At 39.5% G+C, this 23392-nt stretch overlaps 2 protein-coding genes across 5 annotated transcripts; both read left to right on the top strand.

The window, feature by feature from the left end:
* Positions 1–5186: 5186 nt before the first annotated feature.
* dtx3 (deltex E3 ubiquitin ligase 3) lies at positions 5187–10182 on the top strand. Of its 4 annotated transcripts, XM_072366489.1 has the most exons (6): positions 5187–5648; positions 5835–5875; positions 6361–7163; positions 7380–7418; positions 7889–8106; positions 8334–10182. In XM_072366489.1, exons 2-6 carry the CDS (start codon positions 5863–5865, stop codon positions 8407–8409), a joined length of 1149 nt encoding a protein of 382 aa, XP_072222590.1. In that variant the 5' UTR covers positions 5187–5648; positions 5835–5862; the 3' UTR covers positions 8410–10182. The 4 variants fall into 4 exon arrangements, with proteins under 4 accessions (XP_072222590.1, XP_072222591.1, XP_072222589.1 ...); XM_072366490.1 differs by lacking the exon at positions 5835–5875; XM_072366488.1 differs by having other exon boundaries at positions 5187–5875.
* A 1620-nt stretch (positions 10183–11802) lies between these two features.
* Positions 11803–15772, top strand: LOC140272117 (probable E3 ubiquitin-protein ligase DTX3). Its single transcript, XM_072367463.1, has 3 exons — positions 11803–12176; positions 13795–14012; positions 14934–15772. Exons 1-3 carry the CDS (start codon positions 11877–11879, stop codon positions 15010–15012), a joined length of 597 nt encoding a protein of 198 aa, XP_072223564.1. The 5' UTR covers positions 11803–11876; the 3' UTR covers positions 15013–15772.
* The last annotated feature ends 7620 nt before the right edge of the window (positions 15773–23392 follow it).

Here is a 23392-nt window from a genome sequence, read left to right as displayed (position 1 = left end):
TTATTTTTATTTTTCTTTCAATCTTAATTGTAATTTTTTGTTCCATTTTGGTAATTTGGTGTCTCATTGTATCATTGTATCTCATTCCTCTGTATCTCTGAGAACATTTTGCTTCTCTTTATGGTTGCTTTAATTTACATTAGGCCAAGGTCAAGGTCACATTTATTCAAAAAATTAAAATTGACCAAATGCTTTGCAATATGAACTATGGATATTTTGTAGTTCTTTGTGAATATTTTGTTTTCTTGACGCATTATAATAGCGGGACTTCTTTTTTCAATACATCTTTTTGTAGTTCATTTGTGTCACATTTTGGTTTTTCCTGAAGTTTTAATATGCAATACACGCAGTAATTCCTACCCTATCAAAACTATAAACTGCATACTGATACATAAATACTGCAGATTTATTTATTTGTTAGGTGCCTTTCATGGCACTATATTGCTCCAGGACTATATTATTACAATCATTGACATATCTCACTTTACACCTACGAATTTATGTTGATTTTCTTTTGTCTGGTGAATTTATTATAAATCTGGCTAAACACAAGTTTCCCTGATTCTTTGGCTGGCTCATTTCAGTCCATTTTCTATACCTGCCTAATCCAGTTCAGGGTCACAGGGGGTGGGAACCCAGCCACACTAAACCACCACACCACCGTGCAGCCCTCAGTCACTGTTCATCGTAGTAATTTAGCTTAAACTAACAATATTGGTTTTATATCATTATTCATTAGCTATTAAATATCCAGTTTAGTTTATATGTTTGACAGTCTCCTGTAATGACATATCGTTTTAAAATATCTCTTTGAAGTTGCTTGTAATGCAGGGAGTATCATGAAAGGATATGATAGATAGAAGTTATGCATGACGATACATGATACTGGTTCGTGTTTTTTTTTTCTGTTGGAAAAACAGCTTCCCTCTCAGCCTGCTTATCAGAAGATACTCCTAAAAAATTGCATCAGGGAGTGCAGTAAGATTTCTATGTGGCCAACCAGCAGCAAATATCACTGGTCACTTTAAAAGCTGCTGGGGTTGAATCCTAAACTGATGTCACTTTCGAGGACTCCTTGAAGCAGTTGGACTTGGACAACTGAGTGTCAGTATTTGGCTCGACAGCTGATGGAAGCAAAACAGAACAAATGCGAAAAACAGGCGAAGAGAACAACACAATCAGATGAGTGGGAAATGTTCCCTGTTGAATGTGCCACAGATGACATGGATAACAAAGCCACACAGCCTGTTGTCGTACGGGTGTGAACCCGTACCTTACAAACACTGAAATCAGTAGTTTTACAACCAACAAATCTCATAATTAGTTATTTTTAAAGAAAACAAAAACATTAGTGAAATCTTAATCACCTTAAAGAATTTCCTGCAGCCACATTGTATCAGAGCTGGGAATTTACAACTTGCTGTGCTGCAGAGTCTCTTCTATCAGTCACCTTGCCATAGAAGAAGCCATAATTTGGCTGTGTTGTTGTGTCCTAATTTGCTTTCTCTGCGACAAATCTGCAGCTCCAGTTATATTGGTGCCATTAATAGAACTCGATAAGTACTTTGCTGAAAGTCTGTGTGTGGTTCAGATGGCATAAACGGAAACAGAAACAAACAGAAAAGAGGATTAAAGTGATTTATACAATACAGATAGTCTGAGAGGGCTTTGATCTTTTTTTTTTTTAAATTTGGTTTGATCTCAAGCGTTGGAGAAAATGTTCAGAGCAATAAAGTATTATCTCCCTTCTCGCAGCCTGTTTTCATTAAAAAAACATAAAATGACATAATTTCTGACCTGTTACACTTTCTAAAGTTTTGAATCCCCAGACAGATGAAACTGCATTGATGTCACCAAAAGTCCTGGAGCTGCTCCATCTCTAGTGAATAATGGAACAACTCACAGAACAATATCTGCAGCCACAGGGGATATTACAGTATTCAGACAGTCCCCGAAAGTGTTTGCTAGATGTGTCATTTGAGTTCAGTGGTTTGCTTCTCAGTGATCTGTTGTGCAGCTGCATTGTAGACTTCAGCGAGTCTTAATCAAATTAATTGTCTCCAAATCCTGGATTAAAACAGACACAAGAGGAACACTGTAGTTATTTTGACAACCGCTGGCGACGTCTGAATTAGGTCCAGACATACAAGGTGATTTCCATGATGCTGGGTCGTCAGTGATTTTGATTGGAAGAGAAAAGCCAGAATTACCCTTTTTGTACCTCTTTTAAATTAGTTCTAAATATGGATATAAAGAAGTCATTGATTTCTAAAGATCTGATAACATCAACAGAAAACTTGACAAGTGAATTTGTTAAAATGCCACCATGATCAAATTATCATTATCACCCAAGCCAAAAAAACAAGATGCTGTAGAGTTTTGTCACAGTTTATATCAGGAAATTATTTCCTGTATTTCAAATCATTTTGATCACAAAGCCATTTCTTTGTTTATTGAAACTCTGGCCTGAAGGAGGGAGGCTGTGTTAATGTAGGGCCAAAATCTGTGTTTTAACAGATTTGCTCCCACCTGACTTCTTGCAAATTCTTTGTTTCTAAACTGACTGAATGACTGATCATCTTGAATACTGTGTTCATGCCACATGTGAAAGAAACTTTCCAAGTTCACTAAGATTGTAATGTTTTTTTTTTAACACAGTCAATTAAGTATTTAAAGAGCAAAAGCAACCTGGATTAGAAAAGACAGCAATTTTATAACTGAACTGCCAAATATTTGTTGATTACAGCATCCTAAATCACTGATAATTAGGAATTTAAATCCATTTATAGTTTACAATAGTTCTAGTCAAACAATAAAAAAATTCTTAAACATAAACTAATACTTGGGGTAAGAAATGTGGTTGATATTTAGTATACAGCTTATTGATTAATTAGTAATCATTAGATTTGTATAGTAATAGCAGAAGTAGATTACATTTGACCACAGGTTGTGAGTTACCGAATCCACAACAACTTATGTGTCTCTAGTGACAATTTGTTATTTAATTTCCTACTCATGTAACTTTTGTATTTGAGTCCCATTGAAGGACTAAATCTTGAATTTTATTATTTTTGTCATACAACCTTTGGTTACACAGTCTTAACTAAATTAACGTTGAATGTTTCTTAGGGTCATTTGATTGAACTCTGTTCTAAAAACTACGCTGCAGTTGGCTGCCGATTAGCGGATTAAAGGGACATGCATAAAGGGTCTTTTCACAACTTTTTTTGGCATGCAGATCACACTACATAAGGTCCTGTACAAAATCCACAACAGTAAGTCTGGTCAAATAGAGGGTATAGACACATTAAAACTCACTTTGTAATTTATGAATCCTTTCTTTATTCCAAAATTCATAGAAATCATTGTCTCTCCTTTAAAATCTTTATTCGCATGATGATCTCTTGCTTCTTTCTACATAAGAAAAATAACACATTTCATACGTTTTACTTTGTAATTACTTAGAAGATTCTTCATCTCTTGAAAATGTTGTTAATCTTCTTTGAGTGTTTTTTTTTTATCTAAAAGCAATAACTGTCTCACCTTTCTGCCATCTGGTCAACTTCTGTCACTGCTTCAATACATGTTACTAGTTCCAGAGCCTTTATTGTTCCCTGTATTGCGCATGCCATAAATCAACCATTAGTATGCCCTATTGTAGGATTTTTATATGACAATCTCTCTGTTAAAACTTAATCTGAATGTTAATACATTTTGTTAATCTATGTCATGTCAATAATCTTTCTACTAACGTGTGCTGTCATTTAAGACCTGCTAACCCTTTCCTGTTCCTACCTATCACAGTCACCTGAGCTCCCATCTGCGTGCAAACAGGGCCGTGCTTTTTTAAATGTTTCTTCTGTACAAATGTGCATTGGCTTGGACACACACAATTGTTTTCCCTTGCCTTAATATTGCAGCCCTTTATACTTGTCTGTGAATGTGATCACCTGCAATTGTCATAATAGAATAATAATGGCCTTTTTTTCGTCTAAGTTTGTTTCCAGGTGTCTATATATTCTTTAAAACAGAAAGTGTGTTTTAAAGAGTCTATAACTTCTGTAAAATAATACAGTCCAGCTTTGGCTTGTTATACTATTGTGGTTTTCATGCAGGACTTAGTCTAGAATGATCTACACATGAAAAAAAAACCAGTAAAACTGCCATTTTCGTAAATCAAACACAGGTTTACGAAATTACACAATGTGTTTTAAAAGAATCTATACCCTCTGCAGAATAATTCAATCCAGATCTGACCATTCTTATAAATGCAGTTTTCATATGGGGCCTGTGGTTTTAATAAATTTGTTTGCCTTTGAAATGGAAAATTGGCATTTTGAAGAAGTGCTTTTATTCTGCTACAAAACAAAGGTCTGCCATGGTGCCTTGAAAGAAACTCAGACAGATATCCAGCAGCCCCAGAAACTTTCAATAAAAGGAACAGCATCCATTCAGTTGTAATATAGCTCTTATGGGTTTTCTTTTACCAAATATGTTTTTTGTGTGGATAATGTGATCTGACCATTTGTAAATGCTGAATATGCACCATGATGAAAACGGAAAACATCATTAAAGGGGTGTTTAAACAAGAAAAAGAGTCTTTGTGGAAGTGTACATTTTGTGGAGGCATCCTTTTTATTGTTAGTATATAGCTTGATATTAACACAGGCCTGCTCATACTCTGTTGTGAAGCTTTCTAAAAATGTTCACGTTAGATTACATTTTTTGTTGTTGTTGCAAATGATTAAAAAGGCACACAATTCCTTTGTACAATTTATATCAGTTATTTTAAGAGAATATGTACGTTTTAAAAGGGACAAAAGTAATGCATGTCAAAACTGCTGTTTCTGCTGTGAATCTATCTTCCGAGCTATCCGACACCTTTTTATTGTGGCTTGACAATAATAGAAAAAATAAATAAATCTGTGTGCCCACATGAAAAGCACTCCAATACGAGTGGGTATTCCCTGGATGGGGTGTAGGCTGGACACTTGTGTGTGCTTTGAGCGCTATAGGCTATGCCGTTTTAACGTGATAATCATGACATATACATATATATACATATATATATATATATATGACAACCCCATAAACCATTTATCCATCATTTGTCAGTCAATCATGTCAGCCAGTGACGGACTTCCTGGTCACATTCCCCTCTTGCATGTCCCAGTCCCCACATACATTTACTTCGAATTTTCCCACGTGCCGTCAACAGAAATGACGTGTTTACAAATCGAAGACAAAGGGCTGAAATGACAAGGAAAAGCAGATTATCTGACTGTACAAGGCAGTCGCGCAGCTAAACGTGGTCGTGTCAGATAAGAGGAAGAGTCACCACACACGCTATTTACTTTGGCCAACGCTTACAGCTCAAGGACGTACGACGAAGGCAAACGCAGGCGAGACTGAGGAGGTGGAGGGTTTGGATGGCGTTTGCCGGAGCCAGGGAAAGGAAGGGCTTCTGAAAACACAACAACGTGAGCCGGGAGTACGCTCGGATATCATGCCTTGACCGCGAAAGTCTCATTATCCGCCGATAAACTGCAGCAGAGCGTTAGCGATAAAGGCCTCCGCATATGGAGCTCTGTCCTCTTTAATCCAGTCAAAGACCTCCCTGACAGGCAGCGGCGAGCTTACAAAGAAGGGTGAGGTATCGAAGTAATCAGTCAAGGAAATGTGTCCATGCTAAATGTTAATAGAAAGGCCAAGCTAATGTTGCGAAATCGCCCAAATTCCCTTCGCTGCTGCTGCGGTGTAAATATCGGCGAGCAACCGTGATAACGTTTGCTCTGCTCCTTTAGTTTGTTTTCCTCTCTTTTTCTGCTCAACAGGGCGCCTTTTTCGCAATTGAAGGAATTTATGGGATCACAAGGTAACCTTTCCGCTAGAACAACTGTCATCTTTGTGTTTGTGTGTGACTGTCAGTGCTTTGGTGTTTTTCGCCTGTCAGGGGGTTTACTTTCCTTTGTTTACAGTCTGAATATCTCAACAGCTGATTCGTCCTCAGCCTGTGGTATATTTCTCTGGTTCGCTGTAGATACTGCAAATATCAGCCCCCTCTCTAAAGATGTTAGATTTACTTTGTCATGACAAAACTGACTGAATTCATTCTGTTTTTCATTAGCATTGTACTCAGCTGATGAACACAGTCAATTGAACACAAACTGTATTGCAGCCATGTCTGAGTAAAAGCTAGCATCATCCCTCATAATGCATATGAAAAACCCAAAATGCCTCACCGTGGTTAGCAATTTATTTAAGTGAATTTACATCCATGCAAAACGATTCATGTGCAAATGATTGTGGGAAAACCTCTTTTCAAATTGAGATGACTTTTATGTGTCTCTCTCTGTGCAGTTTCCTCTGATGAGATGAGTGTGCGTGCTGGCCAGGGCAGTGATGAGGTACTGGTTTCTCAGGCAGTTTGGGATTACCTGGCTGCAGCTGGGCGGCCCTGGCTTGTTGACTTCCAGCACAAGCAGGGGATGAGCGCCGGTATCATTAGGCGAGGAGAGAGGGGGGGCTGCTGTGCTGTGCGGCTGCAGCCAGTGGAAGGCTCGGGGTGCGCTGGAGCTGGAGTGATGGATGGACCCATCTCTAGCGAGACACGAAAAGCCTTCATTGACTTATGCCGCTGTGCCCGCAAAGAAATGAGCAAGCAGGAGGGGGGACCCAAGAGGAAGAGGGCTCTGCTGCCTTGTGTGGGAGCCCTGGAGCAGAATGGAGAGGGGAGCCTGCTTCAGCCTCCACCTCCACAACCGCGGCGTTCCCAGAGACAGCAGCAGAGGTTTAGGAAGCCCGCTGATGAGGAGGCATGTGCCATGCTCCACGAGGCAGCCCAGAGGAAGGACATGGACTCCAGCATGGCTTCTCACAGTGAGGCAGAGGACAGTAATACTTGTTCAATCTGCATGGGGGACATAGTGGAAAAGAACACCCTGGAGAAATGTGGTCATTCGTTCTGTCGCTCTTGCCTCGATCAAGCTTTCAAGGTGAAGAAAGCGTGTCCTGTGTGTCGACTAGTGTATGGCCAGCTGATTGGGAACCAGCCCGCCAATGGTTCAATGATCGTAGAGAGAGACCCTGATCTGGAGCTTCCTGGCCATGAAGGTTATGGGTGCATCTGCATCATCTACAGCTTCCCTCCTGGCCTACAGACCGTGAGTAAAATAAGAGACCGCTACAAATACAGACTGTCATTAGAGTCCAGTAATGATTTGTGTGTATAATGAACCTCAGCACTTCTTTTTGGATGAACAGTATCGTTTATTTAATGGACAGTGACGATTCTCTGCATACTCTCTTCTAAAAACAAGCGTCCATGTTGTTCCTCTGGTCTTCGTCTTCTTAGTCTGTTATATTATTTGTCTGAACAGAGATCTCAACAGCGGGACCTGTTGGATCCTCACAGACTGGTGATGATGACAGAATTTAAATCATACAGGCGTCCTGCAAGAGACCTGATTTGCTTTAAGGGTCTCGGCATGGTTCTGCATCCCTTTTGCATTGATTTTTATCAAAGCTTTGAAAATGCACGTTTCTGCCCAATGGGGGCTCTAAAAAAACAACGGAATGGAAGGAATGCTAACATAAAAAAGCCCTAAGATGCTAAGTTGTAGCTCCTGTATCTGATCACTTGGCAGGCATTTAGTAAAACTGTGTTTCTGTGCGCTGTTGAGTAAGGAAAGAAAAGCCATGAGTGCGAATGAGATTTCAGACAGCTCAGAATCACCGTCCTCTGTGGGAAAAGTCAACTCCCATGTTACGGACTTCAGGCGTATAACTCTGCAGACCTTTTACATGCACAAAAAAGCTAGATAAGACACTGAAGGAAACTTTGAAGAAAACATAATTTGACCTCCTTTAAAACCCATGTTACCAACAGCTAGAACACCCAAACCCAGGTGTTCGATACCCGGGAACAGACCGTGTGGCCTACCTCCCTGACAGTCCTGAGGGGAACCGTGTGCTGGGGCTGCTGCGCCGGGCCTTTGAACAGCGCCTTATTTTTACCATCGGTACCTCCATGACCACGGGCATGCAAAACGTCATCACCTGGAATGACATTCACCACAAGACCTCAATATGGGGCGGGCCACGCTGGTATGTATTGGCTTTCAGCTAGAGGTGAATTGCTAGTAAGATATGATTTATTGACATCTTTAACAACTCTGTGAAGTGTGGCAGCTATGAAATTGGCTCCATAAATACTGACATGTCTAACATGCGCTCCTGTTAAAGACATATCGTCAGTTGATGTCCTTGGCCGGTGGCACTATTACTGTCTGAGCTCAAACACATGCATGATCCCCTCGCGTTTTTTCTTCCAGCTTTGGCTACCCAGACCCCACTTACTTGGTGCGAGTGACGGAGGAACTCAGAGAGAAAGGCATCACGGCAGACTGACGGCATGAAAATAACAGATTCTTCCAGGACTTTGTTGGACTTGAAATGTCCTTGCTACAGACAAGACTGTGCTCCAGGTTGTGCTCTGTGACTGCCTGTTACTTAAAAGATGGCTGAAGACAAAGACCTCATCAGACAGATGTCTAATGCTGCAGCCGAGGCCCTATCTCCCACAACAGTTGTTCTGCTTGTTTATGTTCCTGCAGACTTAAGCCTACCCCAGTTCTACATGTGGAAGAAATACTTTTGAGTGCAGTGCATTCTTGTATACGAAATCCTGAAGCTGTCACTGCTGGCGATAGGCCTGATATCTGATGCACTTATTAAGAGCATTTTGGAATTCATGGTACTTATATTATTTTGGGAATTTAAGTTTAATATTAGGAGGTTTCTGTTCTATTAATGTTTATATCCTACTCTGGGGTTACTTTAATTCTTATAAGCACATATCCTTGGTTGTATCCCCCAGCTACGTTTGTTAAGCAATTTTGATTGTTATTACCTGTTTTAAGGATTGTACTTGGCTCATATGGCAGAGTAGCTCTGCTGCTATAAATAGAATAAATGTTCTGAAGTTATTGCAATCTAAAGCACTCAGAGGCACTTTGGTATGATAGTTTGTTTTTTAGTATAGGCAAGAGCGAGGGGTTTGCTCCCTCTTTATGAAGGTTGCCCGGGACAAACAGGTTTGTCCGGCCATCAGCTATTAGCTGACTACAGGTTAATGCCGGTGAATTAGACAGCTTGATTTTTGTGGGAGTCTCACCCCCAACCATAGGAAGGATAAATGTTGTCTCATTGCAGCACATTTTAGCTTGCATTAGGACTTTCCACTGGGTTTTTCCATGTGTCACTACTGTAATTTCAAGATGTTTCCCAGGCATTGAGCACATTACCTCACTTGTTAGTGATGTGCTCCTCTTATTACCAGATTTCTGACGATGTCAACCACGAAGGGCATATAGACCACTGAAACCAAATCCAAGGCACAAAAGCTCTTTAAGTATCTATGCCTCAATCCCTGTCAAGCTGGGAGATTTGCCTTTTAGTCTTCTCATTTAAAATGAGCTAACAGTTGTAAATTTGTTCATCTAAATAGATTACCCTCAAAAGTTAAAAAAACATTAAGAAAAAAACTGCGGGAACAATTAGATTTAGGGTGGGATATTGATCTCATTTTGTTGTGCCTTTCTTCTATTAATTTTTTATATAAAAAAATCAAGCATGATGGTTCTGATGAAAGGTAAGGTGTTCAGGCATATTTTGGTGTTATTTGATAGATAAACACCACTACGTTTCTAGCTACACTGGCTTTTAGTACAAATACTACACGATTCCTAAAAATGTATATAAATGACCCTGTCCTTCATGAACATTCTTATTCTTGTAATGCTGAAAAAGACCCTCAGAACTGAAACCTGTATGTGTGGAAGTGCAGTAACCAGCTTGACTAAATTTATCATTGAATTGAATGGTTATATCCATGCATCAAAAACTTCTATTATGTTTTCTCCCCTTTGTATTTTAGTTAAGGGACAAACAGGTGTTTCTGGGACACAGGATTGTAATTTACTAAAGCTACTGTGCAAACATCTCTATGCATTACATGAGTGAGGATGAGCCAGGAGAATTGGTCGTTGGAGGGATTCCTCGTCACAAATTGATTGTTAAGATAAACTGAGTTTTGCTTTTCTAATTGTGTTGATTCGTACTTTGTTGATATTCAAAATAATGTGCTTTACATTTTAATACTTGAATAAAAAGTTATGTTTGGGTTTGTGTTGGATGTTTAATGTGGCCCCCTGATTGAACAAAAAGTGCACATTATGCAGCTAAATCTCAAACAACTGATGATTCACTTGGAATAAGTTGAGGTTATTTTTAACTGCACTGTTCCTCCTCGCATCCAAATTCAATGCTAGAGTCTTCCTGTATTTTATAATAATTGTTAGTCACCAGTTTTCACCCTATGCACCTAAACTGTAGAAACCTCTAATTTATCAACGTAAAACTGTGGTTTCTGACAGACCCCACCTGCTCTGACTGACCCCAATGAGGGTGGGTGGTGTGTGTGACCACCAGTTATACCAGTTTGTGCATCACTGGTGGTCTGTTCTCACGGGAATAAAGAGGAGAAACAAAAATAACCCACTGACTAAACTTCATTTGTGTTACACCCCACTGTAAGTCATACAGTAATGTGTGCAATGATGTTAGAATGACTGCTTATCTTTTAATGTGAGAATTAAAATAAAATCTAAAACAATCTTAATGTATGACTTTTTACAAATAAACAGAAACTATAAAATTACTCAAAAGCTGTCATAAACTGCGATCTAGAGTACAGTAATTTACTGTTAAAGGTGGAAAGCACTGGCAGTTACATTAAGTTCAGTTCATTTTAATAATACTGTATTGATCCCCCAAAGGGAAATTATATACTACAGTATAAATAATTGTTCTAGACAGATTAAAACAAACACCAGTTGACAATATTTTCAAAAACTGACATACATTAGAGAGAGAGAGAGAGAGAGAGAGAGAGAGAGAGAGAGAGAGGTGAAGCTGAAAATCTTCACAGATTGCCATAAAAGGATAGAGGTGTTGTTTTTGTAGGTTGGCAACAATTTAGCTGATGTCACGCGTAGCATTGGCAGATAACGCAAGTGAACTGCCTGAGTTGACAAAAGCTCACAGCCAACAGTTCAACATCTGTCTTTGCATGTTTAGTCTGAGAGTCGTGATAAGAGGTGTTAGTCATTCCTGCAGCTGAGTCTCAATGAGACAAATAATGTTGCCTTCCAGATATGGTGGCTGCATCCTCTCCAGGGCTCCAAGCTTGTCTATTTTATCTGCCAGTGATATCACATTTTCCATGACAGTACAGGAAAAATGGTGCATATTTCCTCCTCCCTTGTCTCAGTTTTGATCCTGCTCTGCATCTTAGTCATCTCCTCTTCGACTCATCTGGATGAGTCTAATTTCAGTTATTTCTTGGGCCTGTTGCTGAAGTGACAGAATAACCAGCAGAGGTCATTTCAGCTGGACACCATCCGAACCAGCTTCGAAAAATGTTTACAAAAATCAACATTTTTCACAGGAGCAAGCCCATCAGAGAATCACAAGACAAAGATACAAAGAAAGGCACTATGTCCAGAACTACTGTAGCAGGCTGATCACTTCTAATACACTTAGACCCAACAGCTGAGGGAACTGATTTGCGCACATTTCGTTTCAAACTATACACCTTTAATGATCACAGCATGTAGTCTGACAGAATAAAGTGGGTTTGATTTGAGGTCTGACCAATGAGATGGCAGCGTTTTCATCACTTCCTCCTACGAGTTTTGCATCACCCGGCTGAGAACAACTGAACGCCCTTTCCTTTTTTTTCTCTGACGTCATTTAGCTCACTCGCAAGTCAGCATCCATACACAGGCCACACACTCCTCAAGTACCGGGAAGTCATGGAAAAAAGCCCAAACGACTACTCGCGGGTTGAAAACACGGGAGACTGCGCCATCTGCTTGGACAAAATTCAGAAGAAGAAAACGCTCAAGTGCCTTCATTCCTTCTGCTCTGAGTGTATTGAGTCTGTTTTCAGCCTGAAGCCTGCCTGTCCGCTATGCAACACATTCCACGGAGTGTACACTGGGACCCAGCCAAAGGGCACCATGACGGTGACTCGCAGCTGGCTCAGGCTGCCAGGCTTCGAGCACTGCGGGTCCATTGTCATTGAGTACAGTTTTCCAGCAGGGATACAAGGGGTGAGGCTGACAGTTTCACTACACACCACATTTTGCGTCAGCATGCTTCCGCATCTTTGAGGCTCGCGTTTGTCCACCAGAGGGCAGTGATGTGACCTTTAACCACAGGTCTATAACCCTGCATGCGCACTTTGAGGCACCGGGATCAGGTGTTTTAAAATGGTCGCTTCCCTGTATTATTTAGTGACAAAAGTAGATTACAATAATTAAAAGATGATCTAAATTATACACAGTTAATTATACAAATCAAACGCATGTATTGTTTAAGATAAACATTAAAAGTAATTGATTAAAATAGAAAATGTAAATTTCGAAAGGTTAATTGGCAACAGGTCCATAAATGGTTGTTTTGAAAAAGGACATCATGGAGTCTTTCAGAAGATGGGGAGGTGTTCACTGCTTTGTGGACAATCATGTAGGCAAACAGATTAAAGATTGACGTAATTTAAGTATCATATTTTCTACTGCAATATTTTCTCACTATAACAACTTTCAAGGATTCAGAGAATCCTGAGGAATCCTTGTGGGAAGGGACAAGGCTAAAAACTGACTGCTAAATGTGATCCCAGGGCAATCTGGCCACATTAAATTGCAAGCAGACATTATTCTGTAGTGCAGCCATTGGGGATCTATAGTCACTGCATTCACAAATATAAGTTAAACTCTACTATGTAAATGAAAATGACATTACACCCTAAACAGGGTCCAGAAATGCAGCCCCCTTCATGTGCCCAATGTTTTTTTTTTTAAATGTTTTTTTTTTTTTTGAAGCTCCAAAGTAATGAAATGGAATATTGTCCTGTGGTCTGAAGAATAAATGATTTTTCCCTCTTGAAATCACACTGCATCCTCTGGAGGCTAGACTAAAGAGGAAAGGGATCATCAGTGTGTCACACAGTTGAAAAACCAGCATCTGTGATGAAGGGGTGCATTAATGCACGTGACGTGAGTAACTTACATGTTTGTGAGGGCACTATTAAGCCATATATGTATACTTTACAGCAACAAATGCTGTCAGATAGTGTCTTTTTAAAAAAAATTTAGGGAAGGTCTTCTGTCAGCAAGATGATCACAAACCACTTTCTGCAGATATCATAACAGCTTGGCTCAATTCTAAAAGAGTTTTAAGCTAGACCTCAGACCTGTCACCCACTGAAAACATATGGTGCATTAAGAATCAAAAAGTGCAATTAACTATATCAGTTAAGAATAGAAACTGGTGTCCTCAGCTCCTAAATCCTTGCAAGGTGTTGTTAAAAGCATATTGTAAACGTTTCTAGTAGTTGTTATATTACAGCAATAAATCATTGCATCCTGTTTTTTGTTTACAGTCTACACAGCCGTCCAACTTTTTTTGGAAGTGTGTGTATCTCAGTGTTTCTCAATTCCAGTCCTCATGACCCACTGCCCTGCATGTTTTCAACGTTTCCCTCCTCCACCACACCTGATTCAAATGATCAGCTCGTCATCAAGCTATGCAGTGGCCTGATAAGGAGCCATTCATTTGAATCAGGTGTGGTGGAGGAGGGAAACATCTAAAACATGCAGGGCAGTGGGTCATGAGGACCGGAATTGAGAAACACTAGACTCTAGTGTTTAGTTGTTTATCATATTACAGGCTGAGCACCCGAACCCTGGGGTGAGGTACAGCAGCACCTCTCGTACTGCCTTCTTGCCAGACTGTGAAGAGGGAGAAAAAGTCCTGAGGCTGCTAAGGAAAGCTTTTGACAGGAAACTCACGTTTACCATCGGACGATCTGCCACCACAGGCCTCAACAACGTCATCACATGGAATGACATTCACCACAAGACAAACATAGAAGGTGGACCAGAGTGGTATGCACTGTTCATTTCAGCTCGTTTTAATGTTCCAGTGAGCAGTTGTGACCCTTAAATGTGTAAAAAGTACTGACGTCAAGTTGATGAAAGCCACCTCAAATGCCATCCATGTCTAACCGAGCAACATATTACATCTATCCTATATCACTTGAGTAAAAAAAAACCTGCCTTCAAATAAACACGAGACCTTGGTGTGCCTCTGAAAACCTTTGTTATTCACTAGTTTACATCTGGAAAAAGCCACATTAATGTTTATTAATACTGTCTTTAATTCACTTTTCTTCTTCATGTTTTCACTTTGTTGAAGAGGTCGATTCACAAGCTGTTAGCTGTTCTTTCATTACATAAGAAACATCACCCACCATGTCTCAAATGTTTACTCTGAAACTACTGACAAAAAACTATATTTGCAACCACTGATTCATCCAATGTATTCTTTTTCATTGGCTTGTTAACAGTACACTAAGTTTTTCTGCTGAAATGTGGCCATTCTTCTGTATAGGAGGAAGCAATCTACCTTTATTTAGAAAAGAGTTAGATTCTCATGCAAACATACATCTTAATAGTATATTTAATTTTTGTCAGTGCTTTTTGTTTGTATTACACGCTGACACTTTAAATAAAAAAAGTGTTTTTGTTGGACATCTAAACAAAACAGCATGGAAATACATTGAATAGTAGCTAGAAATGTTAGCAACTGGACTAAAGTGGTAGACTGAGCAATAGAGATTTAAAGACAGACATTCCCATCACTAGAACTACTGATTCTACTGGTGAGACTGAAAAGAATTTTGGGATGAGTTTGGAAAATTGGAAAAATAACTATGTACTGAGAAAATATAATAAGGCTGGTTTTGCTTTCCCTGGAGAATTGATTGTGACATCTCGTGTCATCTTGTTCATCCCTTTCCAACACAGTTTTGGATATCCAGATCCAGCTTACTTGCTCAGGGTTCAAGAGGAACTTCGTCTCAAAGGGGTGACAGAGGATGACTGATGGGTGGAGACTTCCTTCGGACAGGTTTAATACTGTGTATTTAAACAAAGATCCTTATTGCATGTCAGCATATTCTGCAGTCCCCATGCAGGGATGTTTCTCACTGACATTTGAAGGTTTTTTTCTCAACGAGCTGGCTGAATGGAACAGGAAATTTAGGTTTCTCAAAAATGTTTCCAAACGTAATCTGGCTATGTAAAGATTGTTCTTTAAACAGTCCAAACCAACGACAGAGAGGGGAGCTTTGATACTGATAATCAGATTTCATTAATAATACTGTGTAATATTTCATTGTTTTGCTGTAGCACATTTCTGAAATTGATGCCTTTTTCACAGTTCATTTCAAGCACTAGTTGACAATGAGTGAAGACATACTGTAGATAAAAAAGTAAAGTTTTGCATTGAAATGTCAAATATAATGTATTATAAGGATTATTCTGATTATATTCTGTATTTCATTATAACAAATTGCATTACAAATCAATAGTGAATAGATTCTGTTCAGTAATGCTTGTGTAGCCCACACCTATGTAATATGTAACTGATTTAAAAATGTCTATGAATAGGCACATTGCTAGTTTTGAGTTGATCCCATAAATATTGCCACATTGGGTCAAAAGTACACCTTACATACTTTTGAAGGTATGTTCAACTATTCCTTACAATGTTGCACATTAATTAATTTTGTGCCTTTCTGTGATATTGATCAACTGAGTGCCTTAAAAAGTATCAGATAAAAGGAGTATCATTAGTGCTTCAATCTGTCAAGCTCTGTCGGGACGTGTTTCTGTCCTGCCTTTTACCATCCTGGTCCACTAGAGGGCGATGTTCTCTTCAGAAAAGGCTGCTTGATGCCCTCCTCCACAGTCCACAGATGCCTACAGTCCTGCAGCACCAATCTCATCTCCTGAAGTTGGTGAGTGGAGCAGAGTATCTGCTTCAGACGATGAGTCATGTACTTCTATTGTGTTTGGGTCAGCTCTGCCAACAGCAGCAGTTTGCACTGTATACATGACGGAGAGAGGATGTCACCTTGTGTCCAACCACGCTGACCAGATTGTGTTTGGTTGATGGCAGTTGGAATAGAGCTAAATCTGATTGGCAGTGGTTATATGAGAAGAAGGCACAGACTCAGCTGGGAGGATAAAGACACAAAAATGCTAGACGCGATGTATTGCTGTTATTCTTCCACAACTGAGCAAAAGTAAATGTGTAACAAGTATCTGAACCATCAACGGCACAATAAACCTAAAGCTACTGAAATGCATTCTATTGTCTCAGATCTGTGTTCATGTTGTAGTGAAGGTTTATGCCTCTCACAATTTTCTCCAACAAGCACATACATTTACAATGGAATTTATATGATATTCATATAATCCAAGTTAAAATAGCCAAGTTACTGGGTTGGGAGATACATTTAATCCATATTCCTATCAGAAGAGTGCACATGTGATAAGGCAGAGTTACCAGACTTGGCCTCTTTAGCACTCTGGTGTTTGCGTCAGGGGGCATTTCTGTGGCCTAGGATCTCAGGGCATCTGCTGCTCTCACAAATCAGACCAGGACCCATCTGCTCAAACTTATTACTCCCCCACCCCCACCCCCCCAGTTCTCACCCATTTCTGTCATAATGCATCAGTGAAATCTATCCACTTATCATTATCATCCATCCATCTTTAGTTTCTTAATATCTGTCCTTTTTGTTTTTTTTCCATTTATTTATTTATTTTCAATGAGTGTTACCCTTTTTGCTGTGTAGTGTAACCACATACAGTATCCTGTGTTAATGTAACTTCATGCACATTTTAAAAAAACATAAAATAAAAATGGAGCACTAAACAAATATTATTTAGTTATAGTAACATGGAGTGGAAATTAAACATACTAATGCAACATTTATTTTCGGTTCAGTAGATGTAACCTATATTCAAGATGGAACATTCCATATGGATTCTTCTGAGCTGTTTCCATGAGAAGACATCTTCTAGACAGTATGTCCACAGGCATGATTGCTTAAATGCAAGTTCTTCATTAATCTCAAAATGACATGGACTGTGTTTGCTCCCACATTTCTTAATATTTTTGGAGGAATTTTGAACTGAAAATAAATGATTCTTTGCACCTCTCTGCAGGTATTTTTCCCTCCCTGTCAGTCCATCTGGTCCACCTGGAAACGGGCACAGAATTACAGAAATGCAACCAAAGCTATAAATATGTATAAATGATTATGCATAGCAATATTGTGGGTGGATGAAACGTGCAGCAATGTAATTTTCAGTGACAAAGCCCTTATGAAATCGATTAATGAACCAGTGAAAATATGCTCTGTGTATGTGTTAAAATGGGTGTATCCACTGTTATTTCCATTATATGTTGCTCCATGCTGCTGTAGCAAAGTGACTTGAACATTCTGCAATTCCAAAGCACTGAAAATAGATTTTAAGACTGATCCCATGTTTCTGGGTGTGACTAGACAGCTGCTTAGGAAAGGCTCCCAAAAAACAAAGGCACACAAATACCCCATCAGATGGCAGATGTGCAGGATTTCCTGTACTAGAGATGATAAGAAAATCACTACTGTATGTGACAATGCAGAGCTGTTGTTCTTGCCCTCTCCCCCCACAGTGCTCCTTAATTAGTGTGTTTGGCTGTGGGGAGAACCCTGGCACATTGCCTCCCTGCCTGCCTACTCACCCTCTCATCTTTTGGTGTTAAAGCCACCCAACCACAGATATAGTACCTGTGTATGCTATGCCACTCTTCTCTCCTCGTCACTGTAATAAGGATCAACTCCTCCAGACATAACCTACTTTTGCATACCACTGAAGGTGTTTTATGTCTTCACCCAGTTTCTTCTTTGAATGCCAAGGTTGGCAGAGATAAAGACTTTCTGGATTCCATTAATTTAAAATGTCTATTTTTGAAATATAAATTACAAGCAATGACACACGGGCTGGTGTTTGTATGTTAGGCAAATGTATAGAACGCTGAAGAGGCATCTGTCTCCATACTCTCTCTTTGTGTGACAGTATGTCAGCCCACACCACTGACATGCTCATTCACTGTGCCTGAGGCTGTTTGGATAAGAACAGTAAAGTGAAGGTGGGTGTGTGGGTGCTTCTGATTCTGTGGCTTTTGTCTGTGTGCCATTGCCTGCATCTGTGCATACAGTATATACGGAAATGGAAAAGTGAATACATGGGTGTGTGAGCATGTGCGCATGTGTGTATGTGGCAACCAAGGCTGTGTCTCACATTCTGTTCTCTAATTCATTGCTGGGATCACATGGCTTTTTGTCTGCCTGATTTAGCAGAACAGACCCTCTGCTTTTCTTAGTAATTCGGACAGATTTACTGACTTACTTCACTGACAGGACACAACAGCAGAGCTGGCATGTATTGGGGACTTTGGCATGCTTGTCAGCATCACAGATTGAAGACTGTGCTCAAGCTGTTCTTCATTAGCAACAGCCGAGTTTCTCCATGATATGAGAATAGCAGCTCTAATCATCTGTCCCTCTGTGAGGGAGATTTCAGCAGTCTTACAGTTTTCTCTCAGAGCCTTAATCAGGAACAACGTTGTTATTCATTCTTTGCATTACTGTTTGTAACACACAATCCTCAACCTCACGATCAAATTTATGCGAAATGGTGTTCAATAAGTGTACAGCAAAAATAAAAATTTTCAAAAAAGGACCAAAACACCAAAAAACGTATTTTATCGTGGATCAAAGAATGTCAAACTCACTTGTCTCTCCTCTCTGAATATTCCGCCTTGTCCATCCACTCTCAAACTGCATCATGTAAGAGCAATTACCTCGGGCTGCCATGACAACTAGCATGACCTTTCTGTCATTTTATAAACAAGAATCTTTTTCAAGGCCTTTCTTTCTTTTGAACAACTGCAACAGCTGTCTGGAACACATTAGTGAAAAACAGGCTTTGGTGATAACAAAAGCTGGCAGAGGCGGGCTGAAATGTGCCTTTGTGAAAAAATACTCAAAAAAAGCACATCAAGTTTCCACGTGTGCTAAACGACTGTGTGAGTTTAGTGATAAGAAATTAATGTAGTGATTAGTGTAGCCACATATGACTTGGTATGTACGTGAGCCCCAATGAGACATTGGAGAAACCAGTTATTATATTGCTTGTTCAGCACTTACTTCCCTTTTCTTTAAATAGAAAAAAAAGTCTTTAGTTTGGTACACAGGTTTGAATGTTTTGTGGGTTTTCTCAGACTCAAACAGGTAAGAAATGATCATGCTCAAAAAAATAGCTGATAATTGGTACAATGTAACCATAGAAACTTGCAACTTGACCATGCTTGTCCTGGCTGACAATAATTTTCCAGAAGAATTCTGGTGGGATGTTTGACAATTCGTATATTGGTTAGGACTTTTCAAAAGCTTTGTCAAAAGTTCGACGTTCAACAACCAGTTTTGGTGTTTTTGCTTTCTTTGTGCTTTTACACCAAAACTGCGTCCAAGTTTCAACTGTCTAATTGACCGTTTGAGGCTGTGTGGAGGAAGTTCTCCTTCCTCACTATTCAATCTAATATGAGATTTTTGCCCTAAAGCATGATACTACAGCCACCATGCTTAACAGGGGGTTACTAGATACAGCATTACTGGGTTCAACTTTTGCTCGTCCAAACATGCTGGAATAAGTCAAATAATTTTTTCATCTTACTATTAAACTTTCTTCCAGTAGTTTTTTTTTCCTGGTCCATGTCGTCAGCACCAACCATAAATCGAGCTTGAAGGTATTGGTTTTGATGCAGACGTTTCTCTCTGAGACAACAACTTCTAAAGCCAACAAATCTGGCGTTACTGCGAACAGTAACACTGGTATTCCAGGTGGTTCCAGGACCTGTGTCCTCATCATTCAAACCAATTTCGTCTCTATTTAGGATAGCAATTGGTCCACTCACCTTAGCAAAGTGACTGCACCTACCATTAACTTACACATGCACATACTAATTAATGATGATTTACTAATCGGCGGTTTTTAGAACTGGCTCTGGAAGAAACATTCCTGATATGTGTAAATATATTATTTTCTTCCACTATGAGTGCTTCATACAGTCAATTATGATCACTAACAGGAAGTTAAGAGGCTTTGGCAAATTTGAAATTTTTGTGTGTGTGCACATGGGCATATTTGACCCTATTTTTTATTTATTGTAAAACAAAACTTGTGTGCACTATTACTGAATAATATCATGAGATTACGATCGAGGATGAGTGTGTTTAAAACTCTGACTGGAAAAGTACGGCACTCATTCACATTCTGAAGGCATTTATTTTGCTTACCGCAAGTTTAGATGAATGAAATGTACAGTTTATTTTGTGAATGTAAAATCTGGAATAAAAATGCCATACGGTTATGGATTTCTCCTCATTTGTGGGCTGCAGTTAAAGGATTAAAGACATTAGTGTTAACCTGTTGTTTTTAGTTGACTGCCAGATTGCAACATCATGGCTATAAGACAGAAAGATGTGGGCTTTGGCACGATCCTGTGCACAAGCTGTTCAGGCTTCACAAATTAAATTTAAACTGTAAATATAAATATAGACTCGCTCAAGGAAAGCTTTGTGTTTGCACAACTGGGTATTTTATATTGCTGTGCCAAAAGTGTGGGCTGCTGCAGCTAGGTCTACTTTCAGGCAGATACTGTGGGCCACACAAAGATTTAATCTAAGGATAAGTGATGTAACACTTTCTTGTACATTAATCCTGGGATTTGCATCCATTCAGTGACCAGATATGATCAAAAGTAGATCCACATAAACTGGTAGGACTATAAGACAATAACAAGTGGTTTGAAAATGTCTCAAGGTTAAGTTTGTGGCAATAATGAAATCCTTTTGGTTACAAAATGGTCACCTTACCTCACCTGTGGTTTGTTGGTGTGGAGATGTGACACCTTCCAGAGGCTCAGCAGGAGCTCTTACAATTAGCAAATGGAACAGCTGCATATTATATCACCAAATAGCTCACTCAGCAGTGAATCATGTCTGATAATTATAGTAAGACTGTTATGTGAGTGGTTATACAGTATGTGTTCCTGTGATACATAAATCAGTGGGAGTTATAAGATACATTGTCCTAATGGCTAAGTAGAGACAGCTTATTTGTTCAGAATAACGTGGGATACATGGCAAAATTAAAGTGGCCTATAAAATATAGCACATCCACTATTAACCATGTAAAATGAAAGAACTGCTACAATGTAGCCTATTAGCTTATACGATAAACATATTGTAGATCTGTGCATGCTTTGTCTCCCCTTAAGAGTTCATTTGAACATCAGAGACCATGCCAGTTACTAGAGAGGGATGGAGAGGTGTGATGGAGTCTGTGTGGCATACTGATTCTTGTCGCAAAGGTGCCTCAAAGTATTTTACAGTCAATATTAAGGCAGAAAGGATAGCAACTGGGAGAAAAAGCATATTTACTTTCCAAAGAAGCCCCTCAAGCAGCTGCGAATCAAAAACCCAGGAATATGTGACTCGGAGAGGAGGAAGAAGAAAGAGAGGAAAAAGAAGGGTTGGCTTTTAGAGAGAGGATGTAGACAGATGGTGGATGAAAATCCTCTGCGGGACCATTTCAGCTGATGTGTTGCATAGTAACAGACTGCATTCCAGTATCTAGACAGTGCATTGATTTAAAACTTGTCTTTTATCTTTTTACAGGCAATTATTCACTTTCAAACAGAGAACCTGGCTTGTTTATAATAGGCATCAAGACTGATGTGATTGCATGATGAGGAGAGGCTACACCTTAGGCGGCAGACAACAGTGCAAGGATGTAGAGTTAGGAACAAAATTCACTTTGTCATCCTCTGTCCTTATCCTCTGAAATATTGAATCAAACTTCCACTGAAACAACAGTAAATGTGTTGATTCTTGTTTTTAGCACCACACATCCAGAACTGGGTTAGATTGAAAACAACATCAGAAAAACAAAGGGCTTTAAGTGAAGTTAAGATAAATTAAATTTATTGTTATCCTCATCAAATGATCTGTGCATGGACACAGGCGAGCAGTTCTAGCAAGACCATCTTGCAAAGAAATTTATTATTTAATTTAAATTATTAAACCATGCATGGTACTACTTCTCAAAGAATATGAATATTTGTACATGGAAAAAACATGTTGAGGGGCATATTTGCATAGTTCAAAGATAATTAAGGATAGGAAAGTGTTCCACACACAGTCAAATTAACATCCAAAATGAGCAAACACAGCGCTTCCCTGTGTTCTTTCAAGTCTGTCCCTTCAGGTTTGAAGAGTTGACAGAAATTGAATGGATGCTCAGGTTGGCAGTAGGGTAGAGGTCATAGCTACCCAGATTATGGCATGCAAAATTCATTAACTGTCTTCATTTATTACAGTGTTGCCTAAGTATATCATATTGCATGTGCAGAAGTAAATAACACTGTCAAATGTCACAAATAGTCATCTTCATCCTGTAATCCTGATACCCATTTTGCCAGATAGAGAGAGCCTCTGCTGTTTAGAAGGAAAAAAAAGACTGATGTGTTTTCTCTGAGAAAGCACCTGTCACCGCATCTATGACGTTTTTCTCAAAGATATGCTTATGACCCCTCATCTCTGACAGTAATTTATTGCTGATCAGCACATCACATGGCAGTTAGATAATTACACTGATAAAGTGATTCAACAGATTTCTAGCCTTGAAAGTGACCATCTCTGCTTCTTTTGTTTTTTTCTTGTATGTTGTCTGTTTGATCATCCTCTCTCCACTGCAGCTTGGCCCATTTCAATTTCCTGTGGATGCTGCCAAACAGCAAACACCTCTTCCCAGTGCAGTACTTATGTAATCTGCATTGGCATGCTTTGCTTCCCCCTTTCAGTATGTACAAGCAAGAGCATCCCCCTGGTGTGTGTGTATTTGTGGTGATTTTACAGCTCACTCGTCACTAAGAATCAATGTCATTGCTCTCCTCTGTGTTTCTCTTAGACTCACCCCTCCTTCTTTAACTCTCCAATGTACATATCTGTTGCAGCAGAACACGTATACATCAGTTAATGTATACTTCAGTCATGTGGAAGTAAAATTATGATGAGACTTGAGGATATTGAGCTAGTGACAATATCCTCACATCTCTGCACCCACTCTCCCTGTTGGACTTTGCACAAACCCCCTCTGCTCATTTCTTTTTTGCACCCCCTCCCTCCCCACTAAATAAGAGCATGAGACTTATTGCTCAGTGGGAGGGCCCTATGATCCTGTGTGCATGCTAGACAAAGCTGCACACACATCTCACTCTCCTTCAGACAACTAAAAGCACATACTTGCGCCTGTAGCCATGGTTCCCTAAAAAGGAGTAGAGAGCTTTGGTAGAGACCAAAATG

The sequence above is a fragment of the Leuresthes tenuis genome, unplaced genomic scaffold, assembly GCF_036924035.1.
Source record: "Leuresthes tenuis unplaced genomic scaffold, fLeuTen1.0.hap1 SCAF_16, whole genome shotgun sequence".
Lineage (NCBI taxonomy): Eukaryota > Metazoa > Chordata > Actinopteri > Atheriniformes > Atherinopsidae > Leuresthes > Leuresthes tenuis.
The sequence above is the reverse complement of the archived record's forward strand: the minus strand, read 5'-3'. Positions and strand labels throughout refer to the sequence as shown.

Bases quoted from the DNA above. Each gene is read 5' to 3' on its own strand.
- LOC140272117 (XM_072367463.1), top strand. From the start codon at position 11,877: ATGGAAAAAAGCCCAAACGACTACTCGCGGGTTGAAAACACGGGAGAC. The intron at 12,177-13,794 runs GTGAGGCTGACA...ATCATATTACAG, and splicing joins TTCCAGCAGGGATACAAGGG to GCTGAGCACCCGAACCCTGG. The intron at 14,013-14,933 runs GTATGCACTGTT...TTTCCAACACAG, and splicing joins ATAGAAGGTGGACCAGAGTG to TTTTGGATATCCAGATCCAG.
- dtx3 (XM_072366489.1), top strand. The intron at 7,164-7,379 runs GTGAGTAAAATA...TTGTCTGAACAG, and splicing joins TCCCTCCTGGCCTACAGACC to AGATCTCAACAGCGGGACCT. The intron at 7,419-7,888 runs GTGATGATGACA...TGTTACCAACAG, and splicing joins TGTTGGATCCTCACAGACTG to CTAGAACACCCAAACCCAGG.